The 26,933-nt window shown below is 32.0% G+C and overlaps 1 protein-coding gene and 1 pseudogene across 1 annotated transcript; both read right to left on the bottom strand.

Annotated features, from left to right (window-relative positions):
- Positions 1-2,834: 2,834 nt before the first annotated feature.
- LOC143080920 (uncharacterized) lies at positions 2,835-8,127 on the bottom strand (annotated as a pseudogene).
- A 10,798-nt stretch (positions 8,128-18,925) lies between these two features.
- LOC143080921 (uncharacterized) lies at positions 18,926-24,150 on the bottom strand. Its single transcript, XM_076257079.1, has 5 exons — positions 24,017-24,150; positions 23,433-23,582; positions 22,882-22,998; positions 21,912-22,029; positions 18,926-19,324 (listed from the first exon to the last, which is right to left on the bottom strand). Exons 1-5 carry the CDS (start codon positions 24,063-24,065, stop codon positions 19,108-19,110), a joined length of 651 nt encoding a protein of 216 aa, XP_076113194.1. The 5' UTR covers positions 24,066-24,150; the 3' UTR covers positions 18,926-19,107.
- Positions 24,151-26,933: the final 2,783 nt, after the last annotated feature.

The raw sequence follows: 26,933 nt of genomic DNA, 5'->3' as shown, positions 1-26,933 counted from the left end.
TTTTTTTGCCTAAAACAGACGATGTTCTGCCTTTAAAAAAACCCAGTTGTGTTGAATGAGGCCGAATTGTTTAGTTTTGCTTTCGTCATTTGTGAATAATGGAATATTTGATCTTTTTTCACAATGGTAATTTTACTTTGAAGATTGGCATTTCAAATGAAAACAATGGATTCGGATCCTCAAATAATATGAGGAAGAGGAAAGTGCATATAAACTGCAAATAGCTCAGGAGTGTATAAAAGCGATTGCGTAATAGACTCACACCCATCTTCCTGTATCTATAGAAAGGGTAGATGTTTCGTATGAGTCTCTATGGCTGATAAGAGTTTCAGGTTAATGCAATATTAATGCAAGGTTAATTCATTTGACAGATGTTCTGTTTGTAAAGTTATAAGTGTTTGAAAAGATAAAAAAGCAAGACGAATCAATTGCACACATTTACGTATTATATTACATATAAAAAATAGTTTATTTAAAAAAAATGAAGTTACTATGTACTATTTTCAATGTTGAGCGTGTTCAAAATTGTTTTTAGTTTCCGTTATATTACATCCTGATCGTCAGTAACTTTGTTGTCTTTTATTTTAAAACATTTATTTTATGAAAAAAGTATTGTTTGTAATGGGATGTGACAGAAACCGAAAGACAAGAATAACTTTAACGAAATCTGGATGACAACATTTAATCTAAACAATAGACAATCATTTATAAAATACAAACTGTATATTGTCAAGTTTAAATGACTTTTGTGATTACATTTACAGCAATAGTTATCAAAGGTACCAGGATTATAATTTAGTCCGCCAGACGCGCGTTTCGTTTACACAAGACTCATCAGTGATGCTCATATCAAAATAATTATAAAGCCAAACAAAGAAAAAGGCGAAGAGCATTGAGAATCCATAATTCCAAAAAGTTGTGCCAAATACGGCTAAGGCAGCAAATCCGAACCCGTTTTCTATGGCAAAACATTACAACTTTATCTTTATATTTTCAGTTTGCATATGCTTTATATGTATTTTGTATTCCGAGTATTTCATTTATTTCTTTATATTTTATGCAGGCAATATAGTATGAAGATGAAATTATATGTTCTTAAATAAATTTGGGTAATGAATGTTGAGTTAAGTGGGGATTTGTTTAAGTAAGTTCAGGTAAAAATTTAGTAAGTTAAGCTTTCATTCGTAATTATAGACCTCCATAGTTTCAGTTAGAATTGATCTTTTTGAGATAGAGCAGAAATATTTGATTTTATTGTCAAAAAGATATGTACAACAAAATAACTGAGTGCTCGTGACTGTGAACTTAAGTTTTTATAAGAATTCATCGACTGAACAAACTTCTACACATCCTGTAATCATGATCCCAATTCACAACTTTGATTTTTGTCCTCTTTTACTTTTTACTTTACGGATTTAAGAAAAGAAAAATACCCCACCTCACCACATTTCGGATATCCACGTGCTTATAAAACCGCGTTCATAATAAAAAAATAAGCCTATTTCACTATTTTGTCGTAAGATGCAATGACTCTGTAACTAGATTGTTAAACAAAAACGTATGTGGACATATACAAATATTCCTGTACAATGTCAGGAAAAGACAAACCTGTTCCTGGTCATGTTTAGATATAACTGTTCGGTTATCAGTGAACAGAAGAACATTTTGTCTCTCCTTTTTGTTGATATCACTTGAAAAACCTAAAGCTTCATATATCTTGTTACATGACTAAAGCAAAAATGTAGTATTCAATATTTTGGGCAAACTGGACGTGATTTGTTCAACAAACACAAAATCATCTATACCGCGTCAGCCGATCTAAAAGAGGGGCGAAACATATCAGAGGGAAACATCTATACCGTGTCAGCCGATCTAAAAGAGGGGCGAAACATATTAGAGGGAAACATCTATACCGCGTCAGTCGATCTAAAAGAGGGGCGAAACATATCAGAGGGATATTCAAACTCAAATGTCCAAATTGAACAGACAACGCCAATGCCCATGGCAATAAAAGAAAAGGATTAATAGACAAACAATAGTACACAAAACACAACATAAAAAAATAAATACTGAGCAACAGGAATCCAATCGAAACCTGGATGTGATCTCAGTTGCTCCGGAAAGGTAAGAAGATCCAGCTCCACCGTTAACCAGGACAAACACGTAAACAGTTCGAAGACTAAAAACTAAAAAAAACCACATACATCTTATCCCCTATTCCTGAACGACAATATCATGGGCCAAGGGAACTTGTTTTATTGATATCATGACTCTTGTTGCATTTGTTTGCATTTTGAGGTCCTTTCTTTGAACAGGTCTAACAGGTCTAAACCCGTAATGTTTAGATACACTTATAACTTTAAAATATTGATAAGGACAGGATATATCTCCTTGTTATCAATCGCCCTCATTTGGTTTCATAATGACTGTAAATTTACTAATCGACACTCGTTGGATTTACCGGGCGGTATTCGAGTACAATGTACAATATAAAATTGAGAAAGGAAATGGTGAATATGTCAAAGCGACAACCACCCGACCATAGAGCAAACAACAGCCGAAGGCAACCAATGACCTTTAACTGTGATGGGTGTTCACTTTCATACACGTTTGTTCCTGACAACTAGATGTACATCTTTTCAAACGTTTAAAACTGAAGACGGTCAACCACTGAAATTGATGGGTAAGATTATGTTTTCCGCTTCATAGTTTCCAACTTACACCGTTTTACAAGTTTATAAGTTAAGGTGCACATTGAATAACTACTAACTACTTTAGCACAGAAAGGGTGGATGAAGGTTGAACGTCCAGTGGCAAAATAATAATTGCATGAATAAGATATCATTTTGTTTAATGCATAGAAACATACTGAAACAAATTACACAAGTCGAACAAAATACCTTTCTCTTAGAAACTCAAACAAATTCATGAAGTAAAGCAAGAATAAAAAGTGTCACTCTTGTAAAGGATCAATGTCTGAAGGATGCCAATAATGGAGTCGTGTTACTACTAAGAATAATAACAGTAGTGAACTACGGTTGTGTCAGTTTTCTTTGGATGACATCCATCATCACTACTGTTGTTCATGGAATCTTCGTCATCCATCTTCACCGATTCTTCAGTGACATTCATTCCACGTACACGCTGGCATGTCGATGTATACTTGTACAGATAGAACGGCTCTCTTGCTGGAAGGTCAATGTAACTGTATGCAGAGCGATCAGACCTATTGTACACATTATCAATAATGTAAATATATATGAGAAACAAACTGTATATCCGCTTTTCGATGTAACAACGACTATAGTAAGTAAGTAAGCATGTAAGTAAGTAATTATTTATTATAGTGACATGTGTATCACAACATACATTTATACAATTATATACATAGCAATTTGATATTTACACCCTATAAGTATTGAAAAATCGTATTGAATTCATACAGCTAACAGTCTAGTGTATTTCATTCTTCGTAGGTAATTTTAAAGACTTGCTTATTTAATATCACACACTTTGCTTATATTTGCAATACCACTATTTATATTTGTATTTATATCTAGACAACGATTCTTGTACTGGATGCACAATTTTGTAAAAATCAAATCTCTGCCTTTACACCAAATAATCATAACAATTATTTATAATAAAACTTATTGTGGAAGATACAAGCACCATCGAACTTCTAAATTTTCCTTTTTCCTTGTGATCTCTAATTTTTCAAAAAGATTCATTAATCTTTATTAAAACATTTATGATTATGATAGGTTAACTGTATGTAACGAGGACATTAGTTAAGTATAAACGGGCAGGAAATTTCCTTCATATGGAGTCGAAAGATACCAGAGGGTCATTCAAACTCAAATCTAAAATAAACTTATAATGCCATGGGTAACAAAATACCACCAAAAACTGGGGTTATCACAGGTGCTCCGGAAAAATAAGAAGATTCTCCTCCACATGTTGCACCCGTCGTGTTTTTACTTAACGAGAAATGTTATTGGGTTAAAAAGTTATTTAAGAAATTACTTTTATAAACACTTTTTTCAAGACTGTTGGACTTCGTCATGCCAATAGCAAATTCAACGTATTAATATAAAGTATTTTTATAACCTAAAATGGTAATATTTAAAATTAAAAAAAAATCACAAAAGCACTGAAATCCGAGAAAAATTCAAAACGGGAAGTCTCTAATCAAAGGGCAAAATCAAATGATAAAACACATCAAACGAATGGATAACACATGTCATATTCCTGACTTGGTACAGGCATTTTCAAATGTAGAAAATGGTGGATTGAACCTGGTTTTATAGCGCTAAACCTCTCACTTATATGACAGCATTCAATAGGCCATGCCTTATTCGTCGGAGCCAAATCACCCTTACTGAAATATAATGTATGTACATGTCCTAATATTCCTGCATACCAAATATTATTCACCTACCACATTTGTGTCACCTTAAACTGACAAATCAATAGTAGAATTTGTTAACCAAATAAATCTTTTGAAATGAATTAATCATAATTGATGGACCCTGGTAAAATGATCGAGAGGTACAATGCTTATACAACTGCATACCAACACCATTGACCTTTTGATATGGGGTTCCAAAAACCTAATCTTATAAAAAAAAAAATACAATGTTGACGCACGTTTTTTTATTTTACTTCGTTAAGTGTTTTAAAACCCGAATAGAAATTAACCTATTGAATAATGACATACCTGCAACAGTAGTATATTTTTGTGTTCCTTCCATATTCTCCATCTGGTAAAACACCCCATTTTGAGTTAGCGTTGGAATCATCCTCGTCGTCCCAGTAGATACTGCCATTGCAAGTAAATCCTATAAATAGACATTCATTTCAAACGATAATGTTTACATAATTAAAAAATCGTAGATGGATAACTGCAGGATGTTACTCTGAATTATTTATATACAGTTCATGTGGTCCTATAAGGGATACGGTATGATAAATGCTGATTTGCTTTAACGTTTGTCCAATTAAAATCTGAATAAAATTACAAATGTACTAACCATTCCAAACTATCGAATAATTGCAAACCCTTTTCAAACAATTCCATTAATGACTATTCATATCAGTACACTAAGACATTTAACATTCAGTTTAAAAAAAGGGGGGCTGATGGTTTTATCTAAATACATTGAATTTATTGAGAAAAAATAGAGTGGTCAAGCAGATGATAAAATAATGTTATGATTCTGGATTTTTTATAAATGTTATCACTTAAAGTAGTATTAATGATAAATGCAGAATACAGATCTTATTTTAGTATTAACTGTCTCTGTGGTTGATAAGTTATTGTGTCAACCTCGCCAAATGACAATTATTGTATTTGATAATAATCCTAGAGGGGTATTCAAGACACTAGTTCTTATTATATATATAACGGTCCCATCGCGCGTTTAATTAAAATTCTATGTACCAAGTCAGTAAAATGGCCATTGTGATATTATAGGTCGTTTCTGTGTGTGTTGCATTGTAGTGTTATGTTTCTATTGAGTCGTTGTTCTCCTCTCATATTTGACGTGTTTCCCTCAGTTTTAGTTTGTACCCCGTTTTTTCAATCAATTTATGAATTTCGAACCGCGGTATACTACTGTTGCTTTTAACAATGTACCCGACTATTGGTCAATCTTCAAATTAATCCATAAAAAAGTTACACTGAATGTTTGTTAATAAAAAAAGCCATACCTAAAGGACACGAACCACCATATCTCGCAATACAATAATTTCCACTTGGCCAAGATCCATATCCGCTATAAGTCGTTTTTGTACAGTAACACATTATTGTGTTTCTACCAAAATAACCTAGAAATATAGAAAACAACATGAAGGCTGTTTTATTTCCCGATCTTTTGACTATATGTTCAATCGACTTGATACTCATATTTCTTTTCAATTAGTGAATTATTAGTGATTTGGTTACTAATGATTAAGATATTCCTTCTGTGTGTTCTGATTTGTTTAATGTTTTTCATAATGCCGTTTGTATTTTGTATGATTTTTATCTATTGAATAATTGCACGAGGGGAAAATACCTTTATGCGTTAATCACTCGGACTTCAATAGGTCGGACCATTAAGAGTAGGAATTCGAATCAAGTTTTAGACGAAAAATATATGCTATACTTATACACGCACGTTAGAGTGGCCGATATTACCATGTCTTGCAATTATACTGGTAATTAATTTATAACTGCTCAGATAAAAAAATATGTTTGTGCTGATCAGCACATATATAATAGTTATCACGTATAGATAGATATACTCATGACTAACTTGATGAAACACCCTTTTAAAAAAAAAGTATACAAGTAGTATGCAATTTTAGCCAAGGCGTTGTCAGTTTGTTTTAGATTTATGAGTTTGACTGTCCCTTTGGTATCTTTCGTCCCTCTTTTGCATACAATACTGATGTACATATTGCATTGTTACATATAGAAATTATGGACCAAAGGCTATCTTGATTTCTTCAGTTTATTGTATTGTTAGTTTGCTTCAGAAAAGCGCTGTGAACGCATGGAATTTTCAAGCGTTGTTTCGAATTTGTCTATCTCTTTCACATATGTTTTGAACGTTTTCGTTTTTATTTCAGCTACATAATGTTTTATTAGATCATATAATAACCAATGAAGTGGACTTACCATAAAAATGATGGTCCGGATCTCGAGGGGTAACCGAATTGATATTATGGGTATCTTCATTGTCCTGGTACCTGCATCAGTCAACCCATCCAGGTGGACAACCAGATTTTGGTTTTGGAAGCGAGTAACTTTCATCTGGCCAACCAACTAAAATAAAAAAAAAAGACAGCTGTACAACTTTTGTTAATTTCTTTAAGGAATGACTGAAATATTGTTCTGTCTATGAAGAAATAACATAAAAAAATTTGGTGCACACTGAATAACGCGCGTAGCGGGTTATTAAATAGTGTGCACCACATTTTTTATGTTATTTCGAATAGACAGAAAAAATATTACAGTCATTTCTTATAATTTAATTCTAAATTCTATTTTAAACCGTAGAAAACCATGAAAAAACGTTGATGACGTCACGGTCACATGACTTAATTATGTCTATGGGCTCATCACAAAATAACGTCAGCCAATCAGAAGACGCGTTACATCCAAAATTAAATTATTCCAATATGTAACACTGGTTCTTTAAATAAATACTGTCTGATGTGAAATCTAATAATATACTTACTGAAGTTAAAACTTGTTATTTTGATTTATTAAATTATATGTTTAGAAAAATATTTCTTCAAATTTATAAATGGCATTTTCTAATGGGTAGAGTGTAAATTACAACCAAACAGTGTAAACAATACGAAAGAAAGCTGGAATCATTTCGTTTTACAAAGATAAAAAATAACATCTGGTTATTCTAACATTCACCAATGATACCAGGGCAAATATTCTTATTTGTGTTTTATCGACTTTTATTAAGGTTTTATTTTATATACGATGTGAGAAATCGTACATGAAAAATATTTGCGAGAAAAGACGTTCTCACGATGTACTGAATTTAAAATGCAGTTTAAATGATTGTTTCTTTCTGCGGAAAACTAGAAAAAAAAAAACAAGCTGGTGTTTTTTGTTTGTTATGAAAAAGACTCATCTTTATTGCGCCAATCAAATGGTTATCCAAATTTATTGAAAACTATGACATATGTCAAATCAATTTGCGCATAAGTAAAATTTATACATTGAGAAAATATACAAAACTTACCTGCACACGCAGATGCAATCATCAAGAATAGAATAAACATGTTCACCATCTTGAAAGGTTTTTGACTGAAATCAAAGACACTGTAAATATCAAACTCATTTAACAGTGGAGTTTTCGTTTAATACAACTTGAAAACGTAACTGTAAACATCGTTTTGTAAGTCATAAAATGTGTTGAAGTTTTTAATTATGAATGAATTTTGCTTGGTAAAGATCAGTAAAAAAAATATGATAAAGAAATATTTACACCTCTTTATAATTAAAACAAACGTCATAGTCTCCTTAAAATGTTAAGATACATACCTCAAATGACCTGATCTGCTACAATTGACAGACTGATTTTACTTGAAAGAAGAGTGCAACTAAATAGTATGTTTTGACCAATAAAAAATCAAAGGAAATTAAACATACTGCGTCAATATATGATGAAATAATAAAACATTTTTGATTCTTTATGACCTCGTGTGTACAACGCAGAAATAGATCTTTAAAATGCACAATATGATTACGTTTAGTATGAAAAATATCAAAAAATAATCACAGAATGTTAAAAGAGAAACAAAAACATCTCATTTGAAATCATTATCGTAAAGTATAGTCGTTTTGATATTTTTTTTACATTATTCCATTACCTGGTATTTCCATGTCTTGTGAAAAACATTACGCATATTTCGGAGCACCTGAGACCACCCCCAGGTTTTGGTGGGGTTCGAGTTGCTTATTCTTTTATGACTTTGACTGTCCCTCTGGTATCTTTTGCACTTCTTTAATTAGTTAAATCACTGCAGACACCTGTATTTTACAGCTACTGAAAATGGAAAGAAATTATATTCATCAGCAGAAATTGACAAAACGATAAAAATAAGTTCTGATCTGACGAAATTTAAGTATTGCAACTGATTACTGGCATGTAGTAAAAGAAGAGATGAAAACATTTCTACGGATTAGTTTGAGAAGAAATAGTATTTAAGGTGAATATTTGTTCAAAAACCTTTGAAGATGATTCTATTTTATAAACTCGGTGAAACTGTTTTTGTTATTCACATATGAATACCCATGAATGTGGCACATACCTGACTTACATGCTTAATTTAATTCTTTGAAACAGTTGAACAATTCATTGTTTGAAATAATTAGACATTTAACTGTACTTAAGATAATATAAAAAAGAAGATGTGGTATAATTGCCAATGAGACAACTATCCACAAAAGACCAAAATGACACAGACATTAACAATTATAGGTCACCGTACGGCCTTCAACAATGAGCAAAGCCCATACCGCATAATCAGCTATAAAAGGCCCCGATAAGACAATGTAAAACAATTCAAACGAGAAAACTAACGGCCTTATTTATATAAAAAAAGAAAAGAAAAACAAATAGGTAACACATAAACAAACGACAACCACTGAATTACAGTCTCCTGAGTTTATCTCTGGTATTGATGTTCAGTTTCTTCCATTTGTCTTGTTGTTCAAATACCCCAAAAGAACATGCAAAAAACCTAACAGTAACAAAACCTTTGGTGCAAATTTAATTCAACAAATGATTGAAAGATTATTTATATTCATGGAAATTTGAGGTGAAGGATCTCTTTCCAATGACTGAAATCAAAAGCATAGAACATATTATTTACAGAACTCCCATATTCTTTATATTTTGGTCGTTAATTCGTTTAAATAAAACATTATTTTAATCTCATTTTCTAATACGAAACATACCATTTGATTACAAGGTGACAACGTAATGCTGATACAGAATTATAGTATCCTACAAGAAACACTACAAAGAAAAAAAAAAAAAAAAAAAAAACAATTTGTCGTTCTTTTGTACAACATCAATAAATATGCGCTATTTAAAAATATAGCCTTGAATATTTTAATACGAACGTGGAAAATGAAAGTTGAACAGGTATTTACGTCGTAAGTGATTTTGTCCTTGCTTTGAAACTATTATATTGTTTTTAGTATACACTATCTAGAATATATTGCATTAACTAGGAGATATAATCTCCATAAACAGACGCCGTTTCCATAAGGTTATAAAACAGTTAGGTTCATATTGAAAAATTGCAATAATTTTTCTTATCATGAAGTTTTTTCTGCTCAGTTAACAATCGAATAATGCAGGTTTAAGGCAAAATAAAAAGAAATAAAAAACCAAGCGGACATAAAATGCCATATAAAAACTAACAGCATTTTGTGTAAAGTTTTAAAGAAGAAACATAACAAACGCTAATTTTATACTTTGAGTGCTAAAATCTTTTTAGTAGATTCTTAAATTGATCTGAGATAAACAGTATTCTTGTTTTAAACAATGCTTTTAAAATTAATCAAAGTAAAACAGTAAAACAAATCTGATAACACGTTGGAAATGTGTGTCTGTGTAAAAAGGTGCCCTTTCCATTTAAATAAATAAAAGAAAATGTTAGTTTTTGTTCAATCAATTATGCATTGGATTGTCCACATTGTCATTTGTTGAACTATCCCTGTGCAAATATTGAAATTGTGGCTTTTTATTTCTACTCTTCCCATAAAAGATTACGAATAGTGTAGCGATCTAAAATGTGTTAAAAAACATAGTACATTTATATCTGTACTTTTGAATACACAAATGATTAGAGATATTTTTTATATAATTTTATTTTTATTCATCATGGATTGAGAGGCATGCATTATTATATGTTTATCTTTAATAGCAAATACTAAAGCAAGCGAGAAAAAAAAAAAACAAAAAACCAGTAACATTTAATTATATGATACGATATAACAGAGTAGAGTATGTGGACAAAGTATAACATTTTCATTAATGTAATGATATTTGTGATTACAGTTCAAGCACACTTATATGACATACTTCATCCTTATTATCTAATTAGTGATTTTTACCCAGGGGTTCCAGATCATGTTATATGCTTTCGCACTCATATTTTTTTGGGGACATATGCTTTTCTAAACTAAAATTTTCTTTGATATGAATGTTAAACCATTATATAGGAGGCTTTCCCTCTTGCGTCCTAGAATGGTAGATACAGTTCTTTGATAGTAAAATTACTATTTTGTTTTTATAAAATTTAGTTTATAATTATCAATATAACTGCTTTAAAAATTCAAGCATTTTGATGGTGCAAAATGTTGCTACAATATGAAAGCCCCAGAGTAAGTTTACGTGGTTTCTGGTTCTTACTTAAAAAATTAACATAAATTCACAATGTACAAGGTTAATTTTTAAAGTTAATAGATATAGGAAGATGTGGTATGAAGGCCAATGATACAACTCTCCATCCAAGTAACAATTTATAAGTAAACATACGGACTTCAACACGGAGCCTTGCCTCACACCGAACAACAAGCTTTAAAGGGACCAAAAAATTACTAGAGTAAAAATACTCAAACGAGAAAACCAATGGTCTAATCTATATAAAAACTAGAAACGAGAATCACTTATGAACCACATAAACAGACGACAACCACTAAACATCATATTCCTGACTCAGGACATGTGGAAACAAAGTATAATAAGGTAAATAAAATACGTTAGTAATTCGGAATTAACACCAGTTGTTATATATTGTTTACATTTTTCAAATAGTATAGTTGCTTTTAAAATCATTTATATATGTAACCAACATATCTTAAGTTGTCTTAAAATCATCTACTCTTGGTATACGTTATAATTAAATTATCAATAATTAAAAAAAAAATCTATCAAATATGATTTAAATCAATTTGTATTTTCTGAATTATAAATCCTTTTTTTGCATTATATCATATACCCAGAACATTACCCTTGATGGTGTTTTCCTATACATAGTGTCATTTATTTAATCGTCCCTATTATGACAATGGAACGGCATTTCCCTTATTTTTCTAGATGAAAAACGCAAACTATTGTTACTTTATTTTGTGGTTCTAATGCGACTAGCAGAGTTTTATTGAAACGGAATTTAATCATTCATTATTAGTTTTTTTTTCAGTTTAGGGACTACACCACTGTCTAGGATGTTCATCCCTCCAATTTTTTTGTATGTACCGAGTCTCATTTCAGTGGATATAATTTGGATGTTGTATGTTGTATTCAATTTTCCAATTGATCACTCCAGGTTTTTGCCTTTGTTCTACATTTGGAAATTTTTAGCTTTTCATTCCTGGCTATAAAGAACATGTTTTAATCATTGTTGAAGCCGGTACAGTGAATTTCAGTGACTTTCAATCTTTTCATTTTTTCTTTAGTTGATGTATCTTTGTTTCATTGAAAGTTATCCAAATCACTCATGTGATTAGGGACTTTCCGTTTGAATTTACCTCGGAGTTCAGTATTTTTGTGATTTTACTTTTTATACAACAGGAGAATGGTACTTTCTCATGTTGTACAGGAGCCAGGTCGCTTACCTGGTCAAAATATGCCAATTTGATATTTATTTTATTTTAATGTTTTTTTTAGGATCGTTCAACTCCAAAAATGTTAAAAGCCAAGAATTTATAATTTCTCGAAAGAAATTAGATAATGTATATACAAAAACTCATAAACGGAAAGTACGTTTTAAAATGACAAAAATCAAAAGCTCATATATATCTAACGAATAAAAAAGCAAATGTCATATTCCTGAATTGGTACATGCCTTTCCTTACGGCAGCATGATAGCTATATGAAAAATAGGAAAATAAAACGAAAGTTTATAACACGTCAACAGTAAACGAGTGGGTTTGAACCTTGTTTTTTATAATTTCCAAATTTATCAACGGAGAATAAAACGAAACCTAATATGGATGTAATAAATCATGCCAGTATCCTTTCATTGACTTTTGAGTTAATATCTCCCTCGCAAACTAGCTGGTTATTTGCAACGGCATCGATGAAGTGTTTCAAACTAAAAAAACTGAAAATATCTAGAGATCTTCTTATATACAACACAAATGCAAATAGTGAAAATGATCAAAACACAAACAACAGTATGAAGAAAACAACATAGAAAACCAAAGACTCAGCAACACCAACCCAACAAATAAAACTAGGGGTGATCCCAAATACTCCGGTAAGCAGATCCTGCTCCACATACGGAAGGTCCGAGCCATGAATGCGTCAGGTGCACAGATAACTTTACAGTCAGCAAAAAAATACAAATCCGTTTTTAATATACGTATAAAAAGAAAAAACACAAAAATACTGAACTCCGAGGAAAATTCAAAAAGGAAAATCAAAAATCAAAAGGCAAAATCAAAAGTCCAAACACATCAAACGAATGGATAACAACTGTCATATTCCTGACTTGGTACAGGCATTTTCTAATGTAGAAAATGGTGGATTGAACCTGGTTTTATAGCTAGCTAAACCTCTCACTTGTATGACAGTCGCATCAAATTCCATTACATTGTCAACGATGCATGAACAAAACAAACATACTCAAAGAGTAAAAATGTCAAAAATAGGGGTACAACAGTCAATATTGTGTTATCATCTTAATATCACTACATAAACAACAAATGTAACAAAGTAGCACAAAAAGGCATACATCAAATTTAACATTCTCATTTTGCTTTTCTTATACGGCTGAATTTATCTATGTAAAGTCTATCCATAAATGAAAGAAGGTTTTCATTACTGGTGTAAAATTGCGCGTTTGAAATTCGCACAGGTAGACATAAAAATAATTTTGTCGTATGACGGCATACATAAATGCAGACTCACGTAAAGTAGATATAACAAAAAACAGACTTACAGTAAAAATAATAAATAAAATAATGGTGTGGTTCAAAGTATGACGGGACACATAATTACAGTTTCACGTCAAATACGGCTGAATTTATCTATGTAAAGTCTACCCATAAATGATAGGAGGTTTTCATTACTGGTGTAAAATTGCGCGTTTGAAATTCGCACAGGTAGACATAAAAATAATTTTGTCGTATGACGGCATACATAAATGCAGACTCACGTAAAGTAGATATAACAAAAACCAGATTTAACAGTAAAAGTAATAATAATAAATAAAATAATGGTGTGGTTCAAAGTATGACGGGATACATAAGTACAGTTTCACGTCAAATGTATATCATAAAAAACAGACTAAACAGAAAAAGTAGTCTTATTGAATAAAATAATTTAGTCATTCATAGTATGTCAAGATCCTTAAGTAAAAGTAATATCAATAAATGAAATAATTTTGCCGTTCAAAGTATGTGGTTTTACGTAACCACAGAGTCACTTCAAATGAATATCTAAAAAAGACATATAAAAGAATACTATAATACGTAATTAAGATGATAACAAACGTCAGTACGCAAAATCTATACTTGTATTATTTGTATTGTTGATACGGAATATTTATCAACAAGTTCTGGGTATCTTCCGATGAACTTTTTTAGAAAAAGGACGAGACGTTCTTTGACATACCCCTGGTTCATCAATTTTCTGCTCAGACACTGGTGACGTTTTACAAAGTCTGAATAGGAGCTGCAAGCTCTTGAATACCTAATAAGTTGGGAAATGTATATTCCATATGCAGGTGAAGTTGGTATATTACTACTAAGGTGGGGGAAATTGATAATTTCAAAATTAAAATCGTCTCGTTTGTCATAGATTCTGGTACTGAGATGACTGTGTATGTCAAATTCGAGGTATAAGTCTAAAAATGAGGCAGAGGAAGCCGTGTCTGTGGTCTCTTTAATTTCTAGTTCTGGTGGGTATATTAATGGAATCCAATCAGAAAAGTTCGGATTGTTAATGGACAGAACATCATCAATATATCTGAAAGTGAAATTAAATAACCTGGCTTCTTTGATCTTCTTGTTTTTGACAAGTGTCTGAAGGAACTCCGATTCATATGAAAATAAGAAGAGGTCGGCAAGGAGAGGCGCACAGTTCGTTCCCATAGGAATACCGACAATTTGTTGAAAAAGTCTACCTCCAAATTCAACAAATATGTTGTCAATAAGAAACTCCAGCATACTGATCACTTGTTCCTCTGTGTAGTATGTTTTACCCTTTTGTTCCTTATTAACAAAATATGCCTTATGGTATCCCAAAGTGATAAATTTATAGCGTATGCTACCATTTTTATGATGAAAAGCATTGTGAATTATTTCTTTTAGACGGGTTTTCAATTTCACATGGTGAATGGTTGTATACAAGGTTGAAAAATCAAAAGTTTTAATAGAACTAATTTCAGAAAAAGACCGAGATTTAAAATTATCCAGAAGTTCTTTAGAGTTTTTCAGAATCCACATATGGTTAATACCACTACGTGAGTAAACAGTTTCACAGTATATCTGAAGACCCTCTTTAACTGCGGACAGAATTTTAGTCAATCTAATGGACAATTCTTTAGTAGAACAAGCAGATGAGCCGGCAATGTACCGTTGTTTGTACGGAATTTTGTGAAGTTTAGGTATCCAATACAAACAAGGTAAGTCCTCGGATTTGTTGTTCAATGCAATGTTCATAGAAGCCATGAAGGACTTATGATTCGCCAAAATCTCATCCTTGTCAAATGATATGTTTTTGTATGTGGGATTACCTGAGTGTTCATTTATTCCTAATTCTTTTATAAGACACTCGTAGTAATACGATTTACATACAAAAACAATATTATTTGAAGCTTTGTCCGCAGGAACAACAACATACTTAATCTTGAAGAGATGATAGACATTTCATAGCCTCTTTGTCACTGAAAATGGACTTAGGTCGATCATTCACACAGTTTTTCAACTTATGAATGCGACGTTTTATCAGAGACCTGATTGTTTTGACCCATTCTGACAAAGTGTCCAGTTGCACTTCTTCTCGCTTAGCCCATGCTCTGGCGTAGTTCTCAATGGAATCCATAATTATTTTGAAGTTATGGTTCCAATTGATGTGTTGGGGTTCTCTCAACTTAGGACCACGAGAAATCACCTTTCGGAGATTTTCATGTTGAATTATGTTTAGATCCCCAGTAATAACATGGCCAGAGGGGCTATAATTGTAAGGCGAGTTGGAACAGTCACATGTCAGAGGTTTATTTAGGTATTGTTCTAAATCAAGGTCCTGTAATGCTTGTTTATAGTTAAATATTTTGGGTGCAATGGTTTTGGTGTAACTGTAGGATACAATAGGAACAGACTGATTTTGAAAATAAATAGGAATTTTAGATGTTACCTCCTTGTGATGTAGAACGTTGCTGATGTTGATTGCATCAATTCCTCTATTGTTAAAGTGAACAGGAAGGAATTTCCTCTTTTCCTCATGTAAAGGTTCCGATCTTACTGGTTTAAAGAGACGGAAAAGAGCTACATCACAAATTATACTGACAAGTCTGTATATTGGAGAAAATGTATTAGTACCTCCTTTGTCAAGTGCATAATTTGACGGCTAAAATCATCTTTAAATTGTAGTCAACAAAAGTCAAAAATCAATGATAAAATTTAACTAGATTTATGATACACAAGTTTACAAGAAGTATTACAAAAAGAAATGTCAACTTGACTGTCAAAATATATGTCCGATCTTTTATCTTTTCTTTATCCGGAAATCTTGTCTGGAATCCAATTAGATTATTACGTCCAATACTAAGGTCACAATCTAGTATGATGTTGCTTGTAAATTAAAAGTGTCAATCAAACTGCTGGGAATATTAATGTCTATGTCTGAAAGTTTAACTTTAGTGTCTGTATATATATAGTTAACACGGAAATCTCTCGAACACTGTAGAAAAAAAAGTCATAGAAAACTGTATAGCGGACGTTTCTAAAACAATGTAGAAGTTTAAATAACGCATCTTTTATTAGGATCATTCTGGAATCGTTATGTAAGTCTAATTTGAAAGTTTTAATCATTCCATCAGTATCTATGATTGTTCAAGTGATTTCTAAACCGCACTTAAAATATTATTTTGTAAACAACTATCAGGCCAACATAAACTTTTTAAAACATCCAAAACAATTACAATAACGAGTTTGAAAATCATCGTAATCATAAACGGTTTACGGTGTGATTCATGTGTGTTACTCGGTTCTCGTTATTATAAAGGTTAAACCGTTTGTTTTCTTTGTTTGAAATGTTTTACACTCGACATTGCTTGGCTCTTTGTAGCTAGTTGTTTGTTGTGAGTCAATGGTTCTGTGTTGTAGGCTGTACTATTATTGTTATCTGTTTATACATTGTGACTTGCATTGAAAGTTTTTTTCTCATTAGCACTCATACCAAATCTTCTTATTTATATTAGACCGAACAACTCTGTACTTAAACACTTAATAAATTAATGATAAATGAGATGATTTTTCATTTCCTATTGTTATTTTCTTTATGTTACCATCTTATGGTGTTTATATATCCCAACTCGCTCGATTTACTCGTATTACGGAAAAATTATTACACCAGGGATTTCGATATCACAAACTAGTCAAAACATTTACTAAATTTTATCATTGCTACAAGGAAATCATTTGTCAATTAAAACCAACATGCAGACCTATTATACGTTCAGGTACTTTACATTCAAGATTTTACAAAGCGCAAGAATGTCGGCATTCACCTCAAAAGATAAAAAAAAACATTTAAACAGACTTATTCAGAAGGTATATAGTTACGATACTGTTGTCAGATTATTAAGAATGACATATTTGGAATCAATATTGATTCAGTCAAAGAGTCTTTGGATGGGAAATAAACACATTTATTCTTAAACCAGTTGTTGGCATAATAAGGGTTATGATCTTCTCATATATTTTGAATTGGTATGATACTAAACCCCAAATAGTTATAGGTACCAGGCTCACACTTTAATACGGCAGACGCACGTTTCGCTTACATAAGACTCATCATTGACACTAAGATCAAGATAGTTAGAAAACAAAACAAGTACAAAGTTGAAGAGCATTGATGACCCAAAATTCCAAAAAGTTGTGCCAAATACGGCTAAGGTTATCTATGCCTTGTATAAGAAAATCCTTTCGAATAATTCATACTTTTGCAAACAGTAAATTTATAAAAATGACCATATAATTCATATTCTGTTTCACCGAAGTGCTGACTACTGGACTGGTGATACCCTCGGGGACGAAGCGTCAACCAGCAGTGGCATCGACCCAGTGGTGTTCATAGTTATCAAAGGTACCAGGCTTAAAATTATTAAAATACGTTAAACGCGCATTTCGTAGACATAAAACTCATCGGTGACGTTAAGATCAAAATAATTAGAAAGCCAAACAAGTACAAAGATGAAGAGCATTGTTGACCCCAAAAAATTCAAAAAGTTGTACAAAATACGGCTAAGGTTATCTCCGCCAGGGATGAGAAAATTCTTAGTATTTCGAATAATTCCTACTTTTGCAAACAGCAAATTTATAAAACAAGAGGGATTGTGCTTGTTTTTCATATGATGACGACATATCTTTCAATTATTTTAATTGAGGTCTAGAGCTGGCATTTCAGTAACTGCTAGAAGTTCTTTGTTTGATTATGTATCATTGTCATTTTCCTTTGTTTCATTTGTTACCTTTTCTGACAATGGACTCACACTTTCTTTGAATTGAGTTTAACTGTGCGTTTTACTGTGTGTTTCTTTATTCTACATTTGCTATATGTACACTTTTGTAAAGGGGGAGGATTGAGATCTTACAAAACATGTTTAACAGCGCCACATTTATGCTTCTGTCTTAAGTCAGGAGCCTCTGGTCTTTGTTAGTCTTGTATGTTTTTTTTTATTTAAGTTCATTTATATGTGTTGTGGTTTAGTATGATGTCCATTTTCACTAAACTAGTACACATACATTTAGGGGCCAGCTGAGGCCCACCTTTGGGTGCGGATTTAAAGACCCATTGATAGCCGTTTGCTGTTATCTGCTCTTTGGTTGGATTGTTATCTCTTTGACATACTCCCAATTTCCATTCTCATTATTCTTTCATTTTAATTTGTGTTTAAATACCAGGATACAATTTACCAATCTTATGTTCCTGACAACTAAATGTTGAACCTTTTAATCTTCTTAAACTGAAGAAGGTCAATTACTGAAATTGAATGGTAAAATTATGTTTAACGCTTTAAAGCTGTTTAATAACATCTTTCTATTTTTATGAAGTTGAATGAGTGAAAAGACAAATTCCTCAAAAACAAAAAAGTAAGTTAAAAACTAAAATCAATACCTGATGATGTGGGATTAATTCAAAACGTCCAGTGGCAAAATCATTGTATGAAATTAAATATCTATTTTTATTATGCATAGAAACATACTTTAACAATTTACACAGGCTCAACAAGAAATCAGTCTATCAAAAACTCATACCAATCAAGTAGAAAAGATTAAAAATAAGAATAATAGGTGTATCTCTGGTGAAGGATCATTGTCTGAAGGATGCCAACATTGGAGTCGTGTTACTACTAAGAATAGTAACAGTAGTGAACTTCGGTTGTGTCAGTTTTCTTTGGATGAGTTCCATCATCACTACTGTTGTTCCTGCCATCTTCATCGTCCATCTTTACAGATTCTTCAGTGACACCCATTCCACGTACACGCTGGCATGTCGATGTGTACTGGTACAAATAGAACGGCCTACTCGTGGGTAAGTTCATGTAACTGTAGGCAGATCCATCAGACCTATTAATAATTAAAAATTCAAAAATCATTAGCTGATAAATTATTTAAATTATCTACATTTCTAACAATATCATTGGTTAAAAGTCACTGCGTGGATACATTGTATATTTCATATGGGTTAAGTATGCGTGGTTTATTTTAATACATGTAAACGATTAGAAGTGTAGTTATGTCCCTTTGTAAAAAAAACCAGAAAAGCAGAAAACACATTAAAGGCTTCTAATTTGTTACTCTTGACATTTACTTTTTTATATTGAAAACTTGATCACCATAAGTCAAAATGCCACATGTTAAGATAGTCGGTTAGATAAATTCGTAACATAGTGTGCTAGTGACCCAATACGATATGTATCGTATTAGGTCACTAGAAAACTGTGTGACTAATAACATCTCTACTCATATTCAAATATCATTCATGTGACATATACTAGAACATCAAACTATTTCCGTTGCAAAAAAAGCCACAAGTATTTCAAAATCGTATACTTGTAAAAATAGAAAGGCTTACTTGTTGGATGTTTGATGTAACTGTATACCGATCTATCAGACCTATTGTAAATATAATAAATAATGTAAAAATCATGTATCACAAATATATTTCTACTGCTGTTTAGCTATTGATAATGTTACATATATGCACATAACACTGTTTGTTTTCTTTTTATTGAATGATTTATGACTAAATGTTCTTGCATTTACTTGCATTTAACTTTTTTGGATTCGAGCGTCGCTGATGAGTCTTTTGTAGACGAAACGCGCGTCTGGCGTATATACTTAATTTGGTCCTGGTATCTATGATGAGTTTATTTACAACCACTGGTCGATGCCACTGCTAGCGGAGATTTATTTCCCAGAGGGTATCACAAGCCCAGAAGTCAGCACTTTTTGTGCTGACATGAATTGTCATGAATATGGTTATATTTATAAATTTACTGTAAACAAATTTTTGAATTTTTTGAAATACGAAGGCTTTTCTACCTCAAGCATAGATCACCTTAGCTGTATTTGGCAAAACTTTTAGGAATTTTGGTTCTCCATGCTCTTCAACTTTCGTACTTTATTTGGCCTTTTTAACTTTTTTGGATTCGAGCGTCACTGATGAGTCTTTTGTAGACGAAACGCGCCTCTGGCGTATTTACTAAATTTGGTCCTGGTATCTATGATGAGTTTATTTACAACCACTGGCTCGATGCTACTGCTGGTGGAGATTTATTTCCCAGAGGGTATCACAAGCCCAGTAGTCAGCACTTTTTGTGCTGACATGAATTGTCATGAATATGGTTATATTTATAAATTTACTGTTTACAAATTTTTGAATTTTTTGAAATACTAAGGCTTTTCTACCTCAGGCATAGATCACCTTAGCTGTATTTGGCAAAACATTTAGGAATGTTGGTTCTCCATTCTCTTCAACTTTCGTACTTTATTTGGCCTTTTTAACTTTTTTGGATTCGAGCGTCACTGATGAGTCTTTTGTAGACGAAACGCGCGTCTGGCGTATATACTAAATTTGTTCCTGGTATCTATGATGAGTTTATTGTACTGTATTCATGTCATGTAATGTTTTCATTTTAGTGGTATATTTACCATTGCCATAATAGCGCATGGCTTGTCTAGCCACAAACCAGGTCCAACCTTCCCTATTTTCTTAAAATGTCCTGTACCAAGTCAGGAAAATGACAGTTGTTATCGTATAGCTCGTTTCTATGTATGTTGCATTATCTTTTTTTTGCACTTCAGTTTTTCTGTTGTTTCTTTGTTTTTCGTTAATATATGATGTGTTTCCCTCAGTTTTAGTTTGTAACTGAAATTGTTTCCTTCCAATCGATTTATGACTTTTGAACAATAGCCGTATGCTTCTGTTGCCTTTATTTGTTGTAAAAACTACACTATTATTGACAATTCGTATATTTTTAGTAGCATCGACCGAGCTGACAGTCTTTTTTTAATACATTCTCCCTACGTAATTATAGACTGCATGATTCAATGTCTTACTCTCCTGGTATTTGTAATTGAACTATTTATATTGAGAAACAGATACTTGTATTAGACACAAGCTTCTATGAAAATCAAAAAGGACACATTACGTTTCCTATCTTATATACATTGATAAGGGCAAATGTAAAACATTATTGATAATAAAACTTTTGGGAATGAGCCACGCTCAATTGCTCATTTGATTTATGACTCTTTAACACAGGTTTCCACTATCGCCTGTTTTAGGAGAGGCTGAACTAAGTTCCATAGAAACAATAAGAACCAATACATTTGGATACAAAATAGTGTTTATCCAACTTATTTGGTATCCCTTAAACTAAATCAATCATTCAACTAAATGAAATCTAAGAAAAAGTTTGAACGTTGATATACCATGACTGAGGGGTATTGCCAATAAAACTCCATAGCAATGAGATGTGACAATGATAATACAACTATATACCAATTATCATTGACCTACTACTGATGATTTCCCATAAATTTACCTAATCAAACAGTAGTACATTATTGACGCCCATCACCTGAAACAGCACTTTGTCGAAGGGCGCCGAGAAATGAATATTTGGTTATCTAGTGAATTATAACATACCTGCAACAGTAGTATATTTTTGTGTTCCTGTTGTATACTCCATCGGGAAGAATACCCCATTTTAAGTTAGCATTTGCGTTATCCTCGTCGTCCCAGTAGATAGAGCCAGTGGTAAATCCTATTAATAAATATCTAATTTAATTGATAATATTTGATTATATTAACGAATCGGAGATGGATTACTGCAGACAACATAAGCTTTAGATTTTACATATATTGGCCACGAGCATCACTGAAGAGACATGTATTGTCGAAATGCGTATCTGGTGCAGAAAAATTGGTACCGTTAGTGTTATTATTACTAGTAATCAAAAATTGAATACGAATTGAATTGTTCTTAAAACGTACAATTTAAAAGTTTAGAACAGTTGCAGATATATGATTTTCTGGTACACATATCAAACGGTATCAGTTATAGATAACTTTCTTCATTAATATTATATGAGCATTTTCACAACATAGGGTCTTCAGTGATATCTGAGTTCAAACAGTTAAAAAAACAAACCAAATGATATTTTCACAAACAACTTACAAATTGATGAAATGGTGAAAAAGTTAGGTTTTTGTTTAATGATTAGTACTTAAACAAAGATGTTGATAAATACTTTTGCGCACAAAAAAATCATAACGTTTGCGTGCAGCTTTTTACTACATTTGCGCTCATTTATTTTAATCTTACGCAAGTACAGGTGAACTCATATAATTGCGGAAGATCACTCATTTTTTTCAAAATACATATAATTTAAGTTAACACATATTTTCAAATTCAACCATTTATAGTCATATTTATTATGACTACACAATTTTGATCAAAATGATAATGCATATTTTAAATTCCTTAAGCTTAAATCATATCAATAGCTTTGAAAGATGGGAAATTTCATATTGGGTAACAATTTCAAGTTGCCACTTAAGAAACAGAAATAGAAAATGTTACAATATGAATGTTTGTAAATAAAAACTAACACACCTGTAGGACACGAACCACCATATCTCGCAATACAATAATTTCCATTTGGCCAATATCCTGACCCGCTGTATGTTGTTTTTGTACAGTAACACATTTTTGTGTTTCTATTATAAGTACCTAAAAGTATCCAAAAAGAACGTAAAGGCTATTATTCTAAATACTTTGTCCAATTCAATTTAACATTGTTTAATCGACTTGATATTCATTTATCATTTATGTTAGTGAATTATTAGTGATGTGGTTAGTAATAATTTATCTAGATATTCACATATATAATAGTGGTCACTTAAAAATAGATATTCCGTCCGTCTGTTCTATTTCATTTAATGTTTTTTTTTATTTGCTTTTTGTATTTTGTATGTTTCTTTCCATTTTATATTTTCAAATTCATTGTTCAGTGAGTTTGCTTCAGAAAAGTGCTATAGACAAACGGAATGAATCGGCTGTTTTTATCTTTTATTTCTCTTTAACAAATGTTTCGAAGCCTTCAGTTTTGATTTTAGCGACATAATGTTTATTAGATCATTTGGCAACCAATGAATTGTGATTACCGTAGAAATGATGGCCCGGATTTGGGGTTACAGAGTTCCTATTATGAGTATCTTCATTGTCCTGGTATCTGCATCCTTTCCGCCATCCAAGTGGACATCCATCTTCTGGTTTTGGTCTTGGAAGCGAGTACCTTCCACTTGGCCAACTTACTAAAATTAAAAAAAAAAAATAATGCATTTCTGTACAACATTTGTTAATATGTCGTCTGATAGATGATATTGATCCCCAAAAAGAACGTTACCCGATTCATGTTGACGCTCATTATATTAATTTTCAGTTATAAAAATGGCATTTTCTAATGGGTAGATTGAAAAGTTCAACCCCAAAAACACGATGGCCAAATTTGTATTTTTGTTTTTTTCAGTATTGGAGGTTTTATGTTAAACGAGATGTGAGCAATCGTAAATGAAAAATATTAGAGAGGAAAGACGTTCCCACGATCATCTAAAAGTGAAATGGGGAAAAACTCAACAAAGATACCAAGCTTATCGTTTTTTTTAGATTAAAAAAATATTTATTCAAAACAACTAACATATTTTAAATCAGATGGCGCATTGTTCATAAGGAAATACACAAAACTTACCTGCACTAGCAGATGCAATCACCAAGAATAGAATACACGTGTTAACCATATTGAATTGTTCTTTATTTGAATCAAACAAGCTGTAAATATAAATTGCTTAATAACATAGTTAACCATTTAAATAAACAAAAAAACAGATCACACTGTGGTTGGGTAAAATATAAAAATTGGCGCCTTGTCACAAAAGAACACAGGAAATATCAGAAGAAATTAAACACACTGTGTCAATCTATAGGGAAATTACAAGGACATTTTGGTTTCTTATGACCTTGTGTGAACTGCGCAGACTTAATACTAAATGTCCAATATAATTACGATAAATATTACATATATTAAACAATGTATGGATAACGAGAGATAAATTGTATCCTATATATTGATCGTGGTTTTGAAATAGTAAGAATGTTTTCAGGTGCCAATCGAAAACGTAAATTAAAGACGGACACACATAAACAAGACAACAGTTAAAAATATGAGACCAACATATCCCAAAATCTTATTTAGAACTTTAGGCCAAACATTGACAAAATTGTCTGTGAATCAGACAGTTTTAGAGCAAAATCACATTATAAACTGAGAAAACAACTACTTATGATTTGACTATTACAAAAATAATTTTTGAGGGGTTTAGGTGAGCTTACTTTCAAAACCTACCAGATTGATATCATCGGTCAGTGGCTAATAAAAGAACCGGTGGAATTTATAACGGATAAGTCGAATAGAAACTGGCAACATGGGAAACAACATACATAAAAAAAAACGAAAATGAAATAAATAAAGACAACAATAGTCTACCGCTATTCAAAAACACTACATATGTCAACAACTGAATACATGAAATACTGATCAACACAAAGTAAACCTATACCCATGGCGATCTAACGTACTGGAGACATCAGACAGAATAACGGTTGACACATATTAATTCAACAGAGTGTAAAAGAGAGGAAATAAAATGAACAAATCTGAAAATAGCAATAATGTATAAATAAGGCACTTGGAAACCACAAGAAAGTCGTTATTGTTATTGTTTATTTATTTAAATTCCAATCAATGACTTATTTGAATTTCTTGTAAAAGACATAAAACATATCTTAATGTTAGAATTTATTAACAAACACTGTCAATAAATAAAACAATAAGGCCGTGTTCACATCAAACGCCATGTACAGTAAACTTGTTTTCAATTAGTTTAATGTACTGGACATTGGTTTCACATTAAATTTGTTCACATCTATACACCTTGTTTAATTACCTGTACATAAGATTTGTTCACACTTGTAAACTCTATATCATTTAAATGTTCATTACGTAGAACCGAATGCAAAGTTTTCGGACAACTTTTATAGCAGTAATAGTGCTGCAACTGACATCGAAAAAGACGCTTAGTTAACGAGTTTAATGGTCCGGAATAACACACGGCTGCAAATTGTTTTAAATGATAGAATAATATCTATATTTTAATTTCCGTCGGGTCGTAAAAAGTTTCTATGGTCACATTTTTGTATTTTATCCCTTTAATGGGGGTACCCCTCAATTTACGGTTTTGGGTAGTTACCTTAAAATCCAAAAATATATTTTTTGGTTAAATTTCCCGCTATTTTCGTAAATATTTTCTATGCACATATCATCAAGGATCATCGGAATGATGAAGACATAAATATAATACCATCTCCAAGTAAAACTTTTAATCTTAAAGTTGGCTGTTTTTTATATAGAAATTTAACGCGTTTTTCTTTGAAAACGAGAAAACATATGATTCAAAAATAGTATTTGACATTTGAGAGGACAAAACATATTATTTCGATACTGCATGCAAATTTTGTTGGGCAAATTCCAAACAATTTTGTCAAAAAACTCAAAAATAAAAACATCATTTGTACCTTTTTTAATTACGGAAATTTCCTATCCGTCAATCAGCTCCACCATTTATTTTTTACTTCACCACCAATTTGATAGTTTCGATGTGATTATGTAGATTTTGTAGGAGAAGTTAATTTATTTTTGAGTTATTTGAATATATATAGTATTTCTTTCGTGTATTTTCTGTAAATCAGTTATATTTTTGTTAATCAAATTTTGACTTTATATAAAAGTTAACCAAACCCTTCGGATAAGAGGTTTTTCCAGATAATGACTACAGAAAATACATTTTAACCTCAGAGCAATTGATATGCATGCACATGGTCGGGGAAAAAAGTACTAATACTATTGAAGATTCGCAGAGATTTGGTGTGTGACAAGGTGATGCTAAAACCAACTTCTCTTAATATTCTGCTTTCAGTGGGCGAATCATCAATGATGTTATGAGACTTGCACCAGAAGGCAAAATTGGTGCGTCTTTAAATTAGATTGATTGATTGATTGTTGGTTGCTTAAGGTCCAGTGACAAATATTTCATGCATGTTCAGGACGAGAACAAGTTAACAATAAAAACAATAGGTAGGTTTTGTCATAATATAGGCCATTCGGGATGATGATTGGGAAAATTTAGACTGCCACTGGAAAATGATGGTATATTGGATTGGGACAGAAAGTTTCCATTGCAACATGCCACCTACGGACTCCTCAAACAGTTGATGCAAGGGTTTTTAACGTGCAAAGAACGTGACACTCCCTTTACACAGGCATCGGACTTAACGTCCCCATTCTGACCGGACGTGACTGCGAACTTGATACATCCTGCACAGCCAAACGGACGCCCCACTTCGTTTTACTGCCGGTCGGGAGAAGACCAAGTGATCATGTTTCGTTTCCCCAGTCACCCTTGGGGAACTTTAAATCAGAAACAACAAAAATCCATATATGTGATCAAACTGATCGACATGTATCCTCACAACCTGACACTTTTATACGATCTCGCGCTCAGTTTCTTCCTTGTAGTTTGGATATGAAAACAGTGCTTTTGTGTAAAAGA

The sequence above is a fragment of the Mytilus galloprovincialis genome, chromosome 6 (genome assembly GCF_965363235.1).
Source record: "Mytilus galloprovincialis chromosome 6, xbMytGall1.hap1.1, whole genome shotgun sequence".
NCBI lineage: Eukaryota > Metazoa > Mollusca > Bivalvia > Mytilida > Mytilidae > Mytilus > Mytilus galloprovincialis.
Note: the sequence above shows the minus strand (reverse complement) of the source record. Positions and strands in the feature narration are given on the sequence as shown.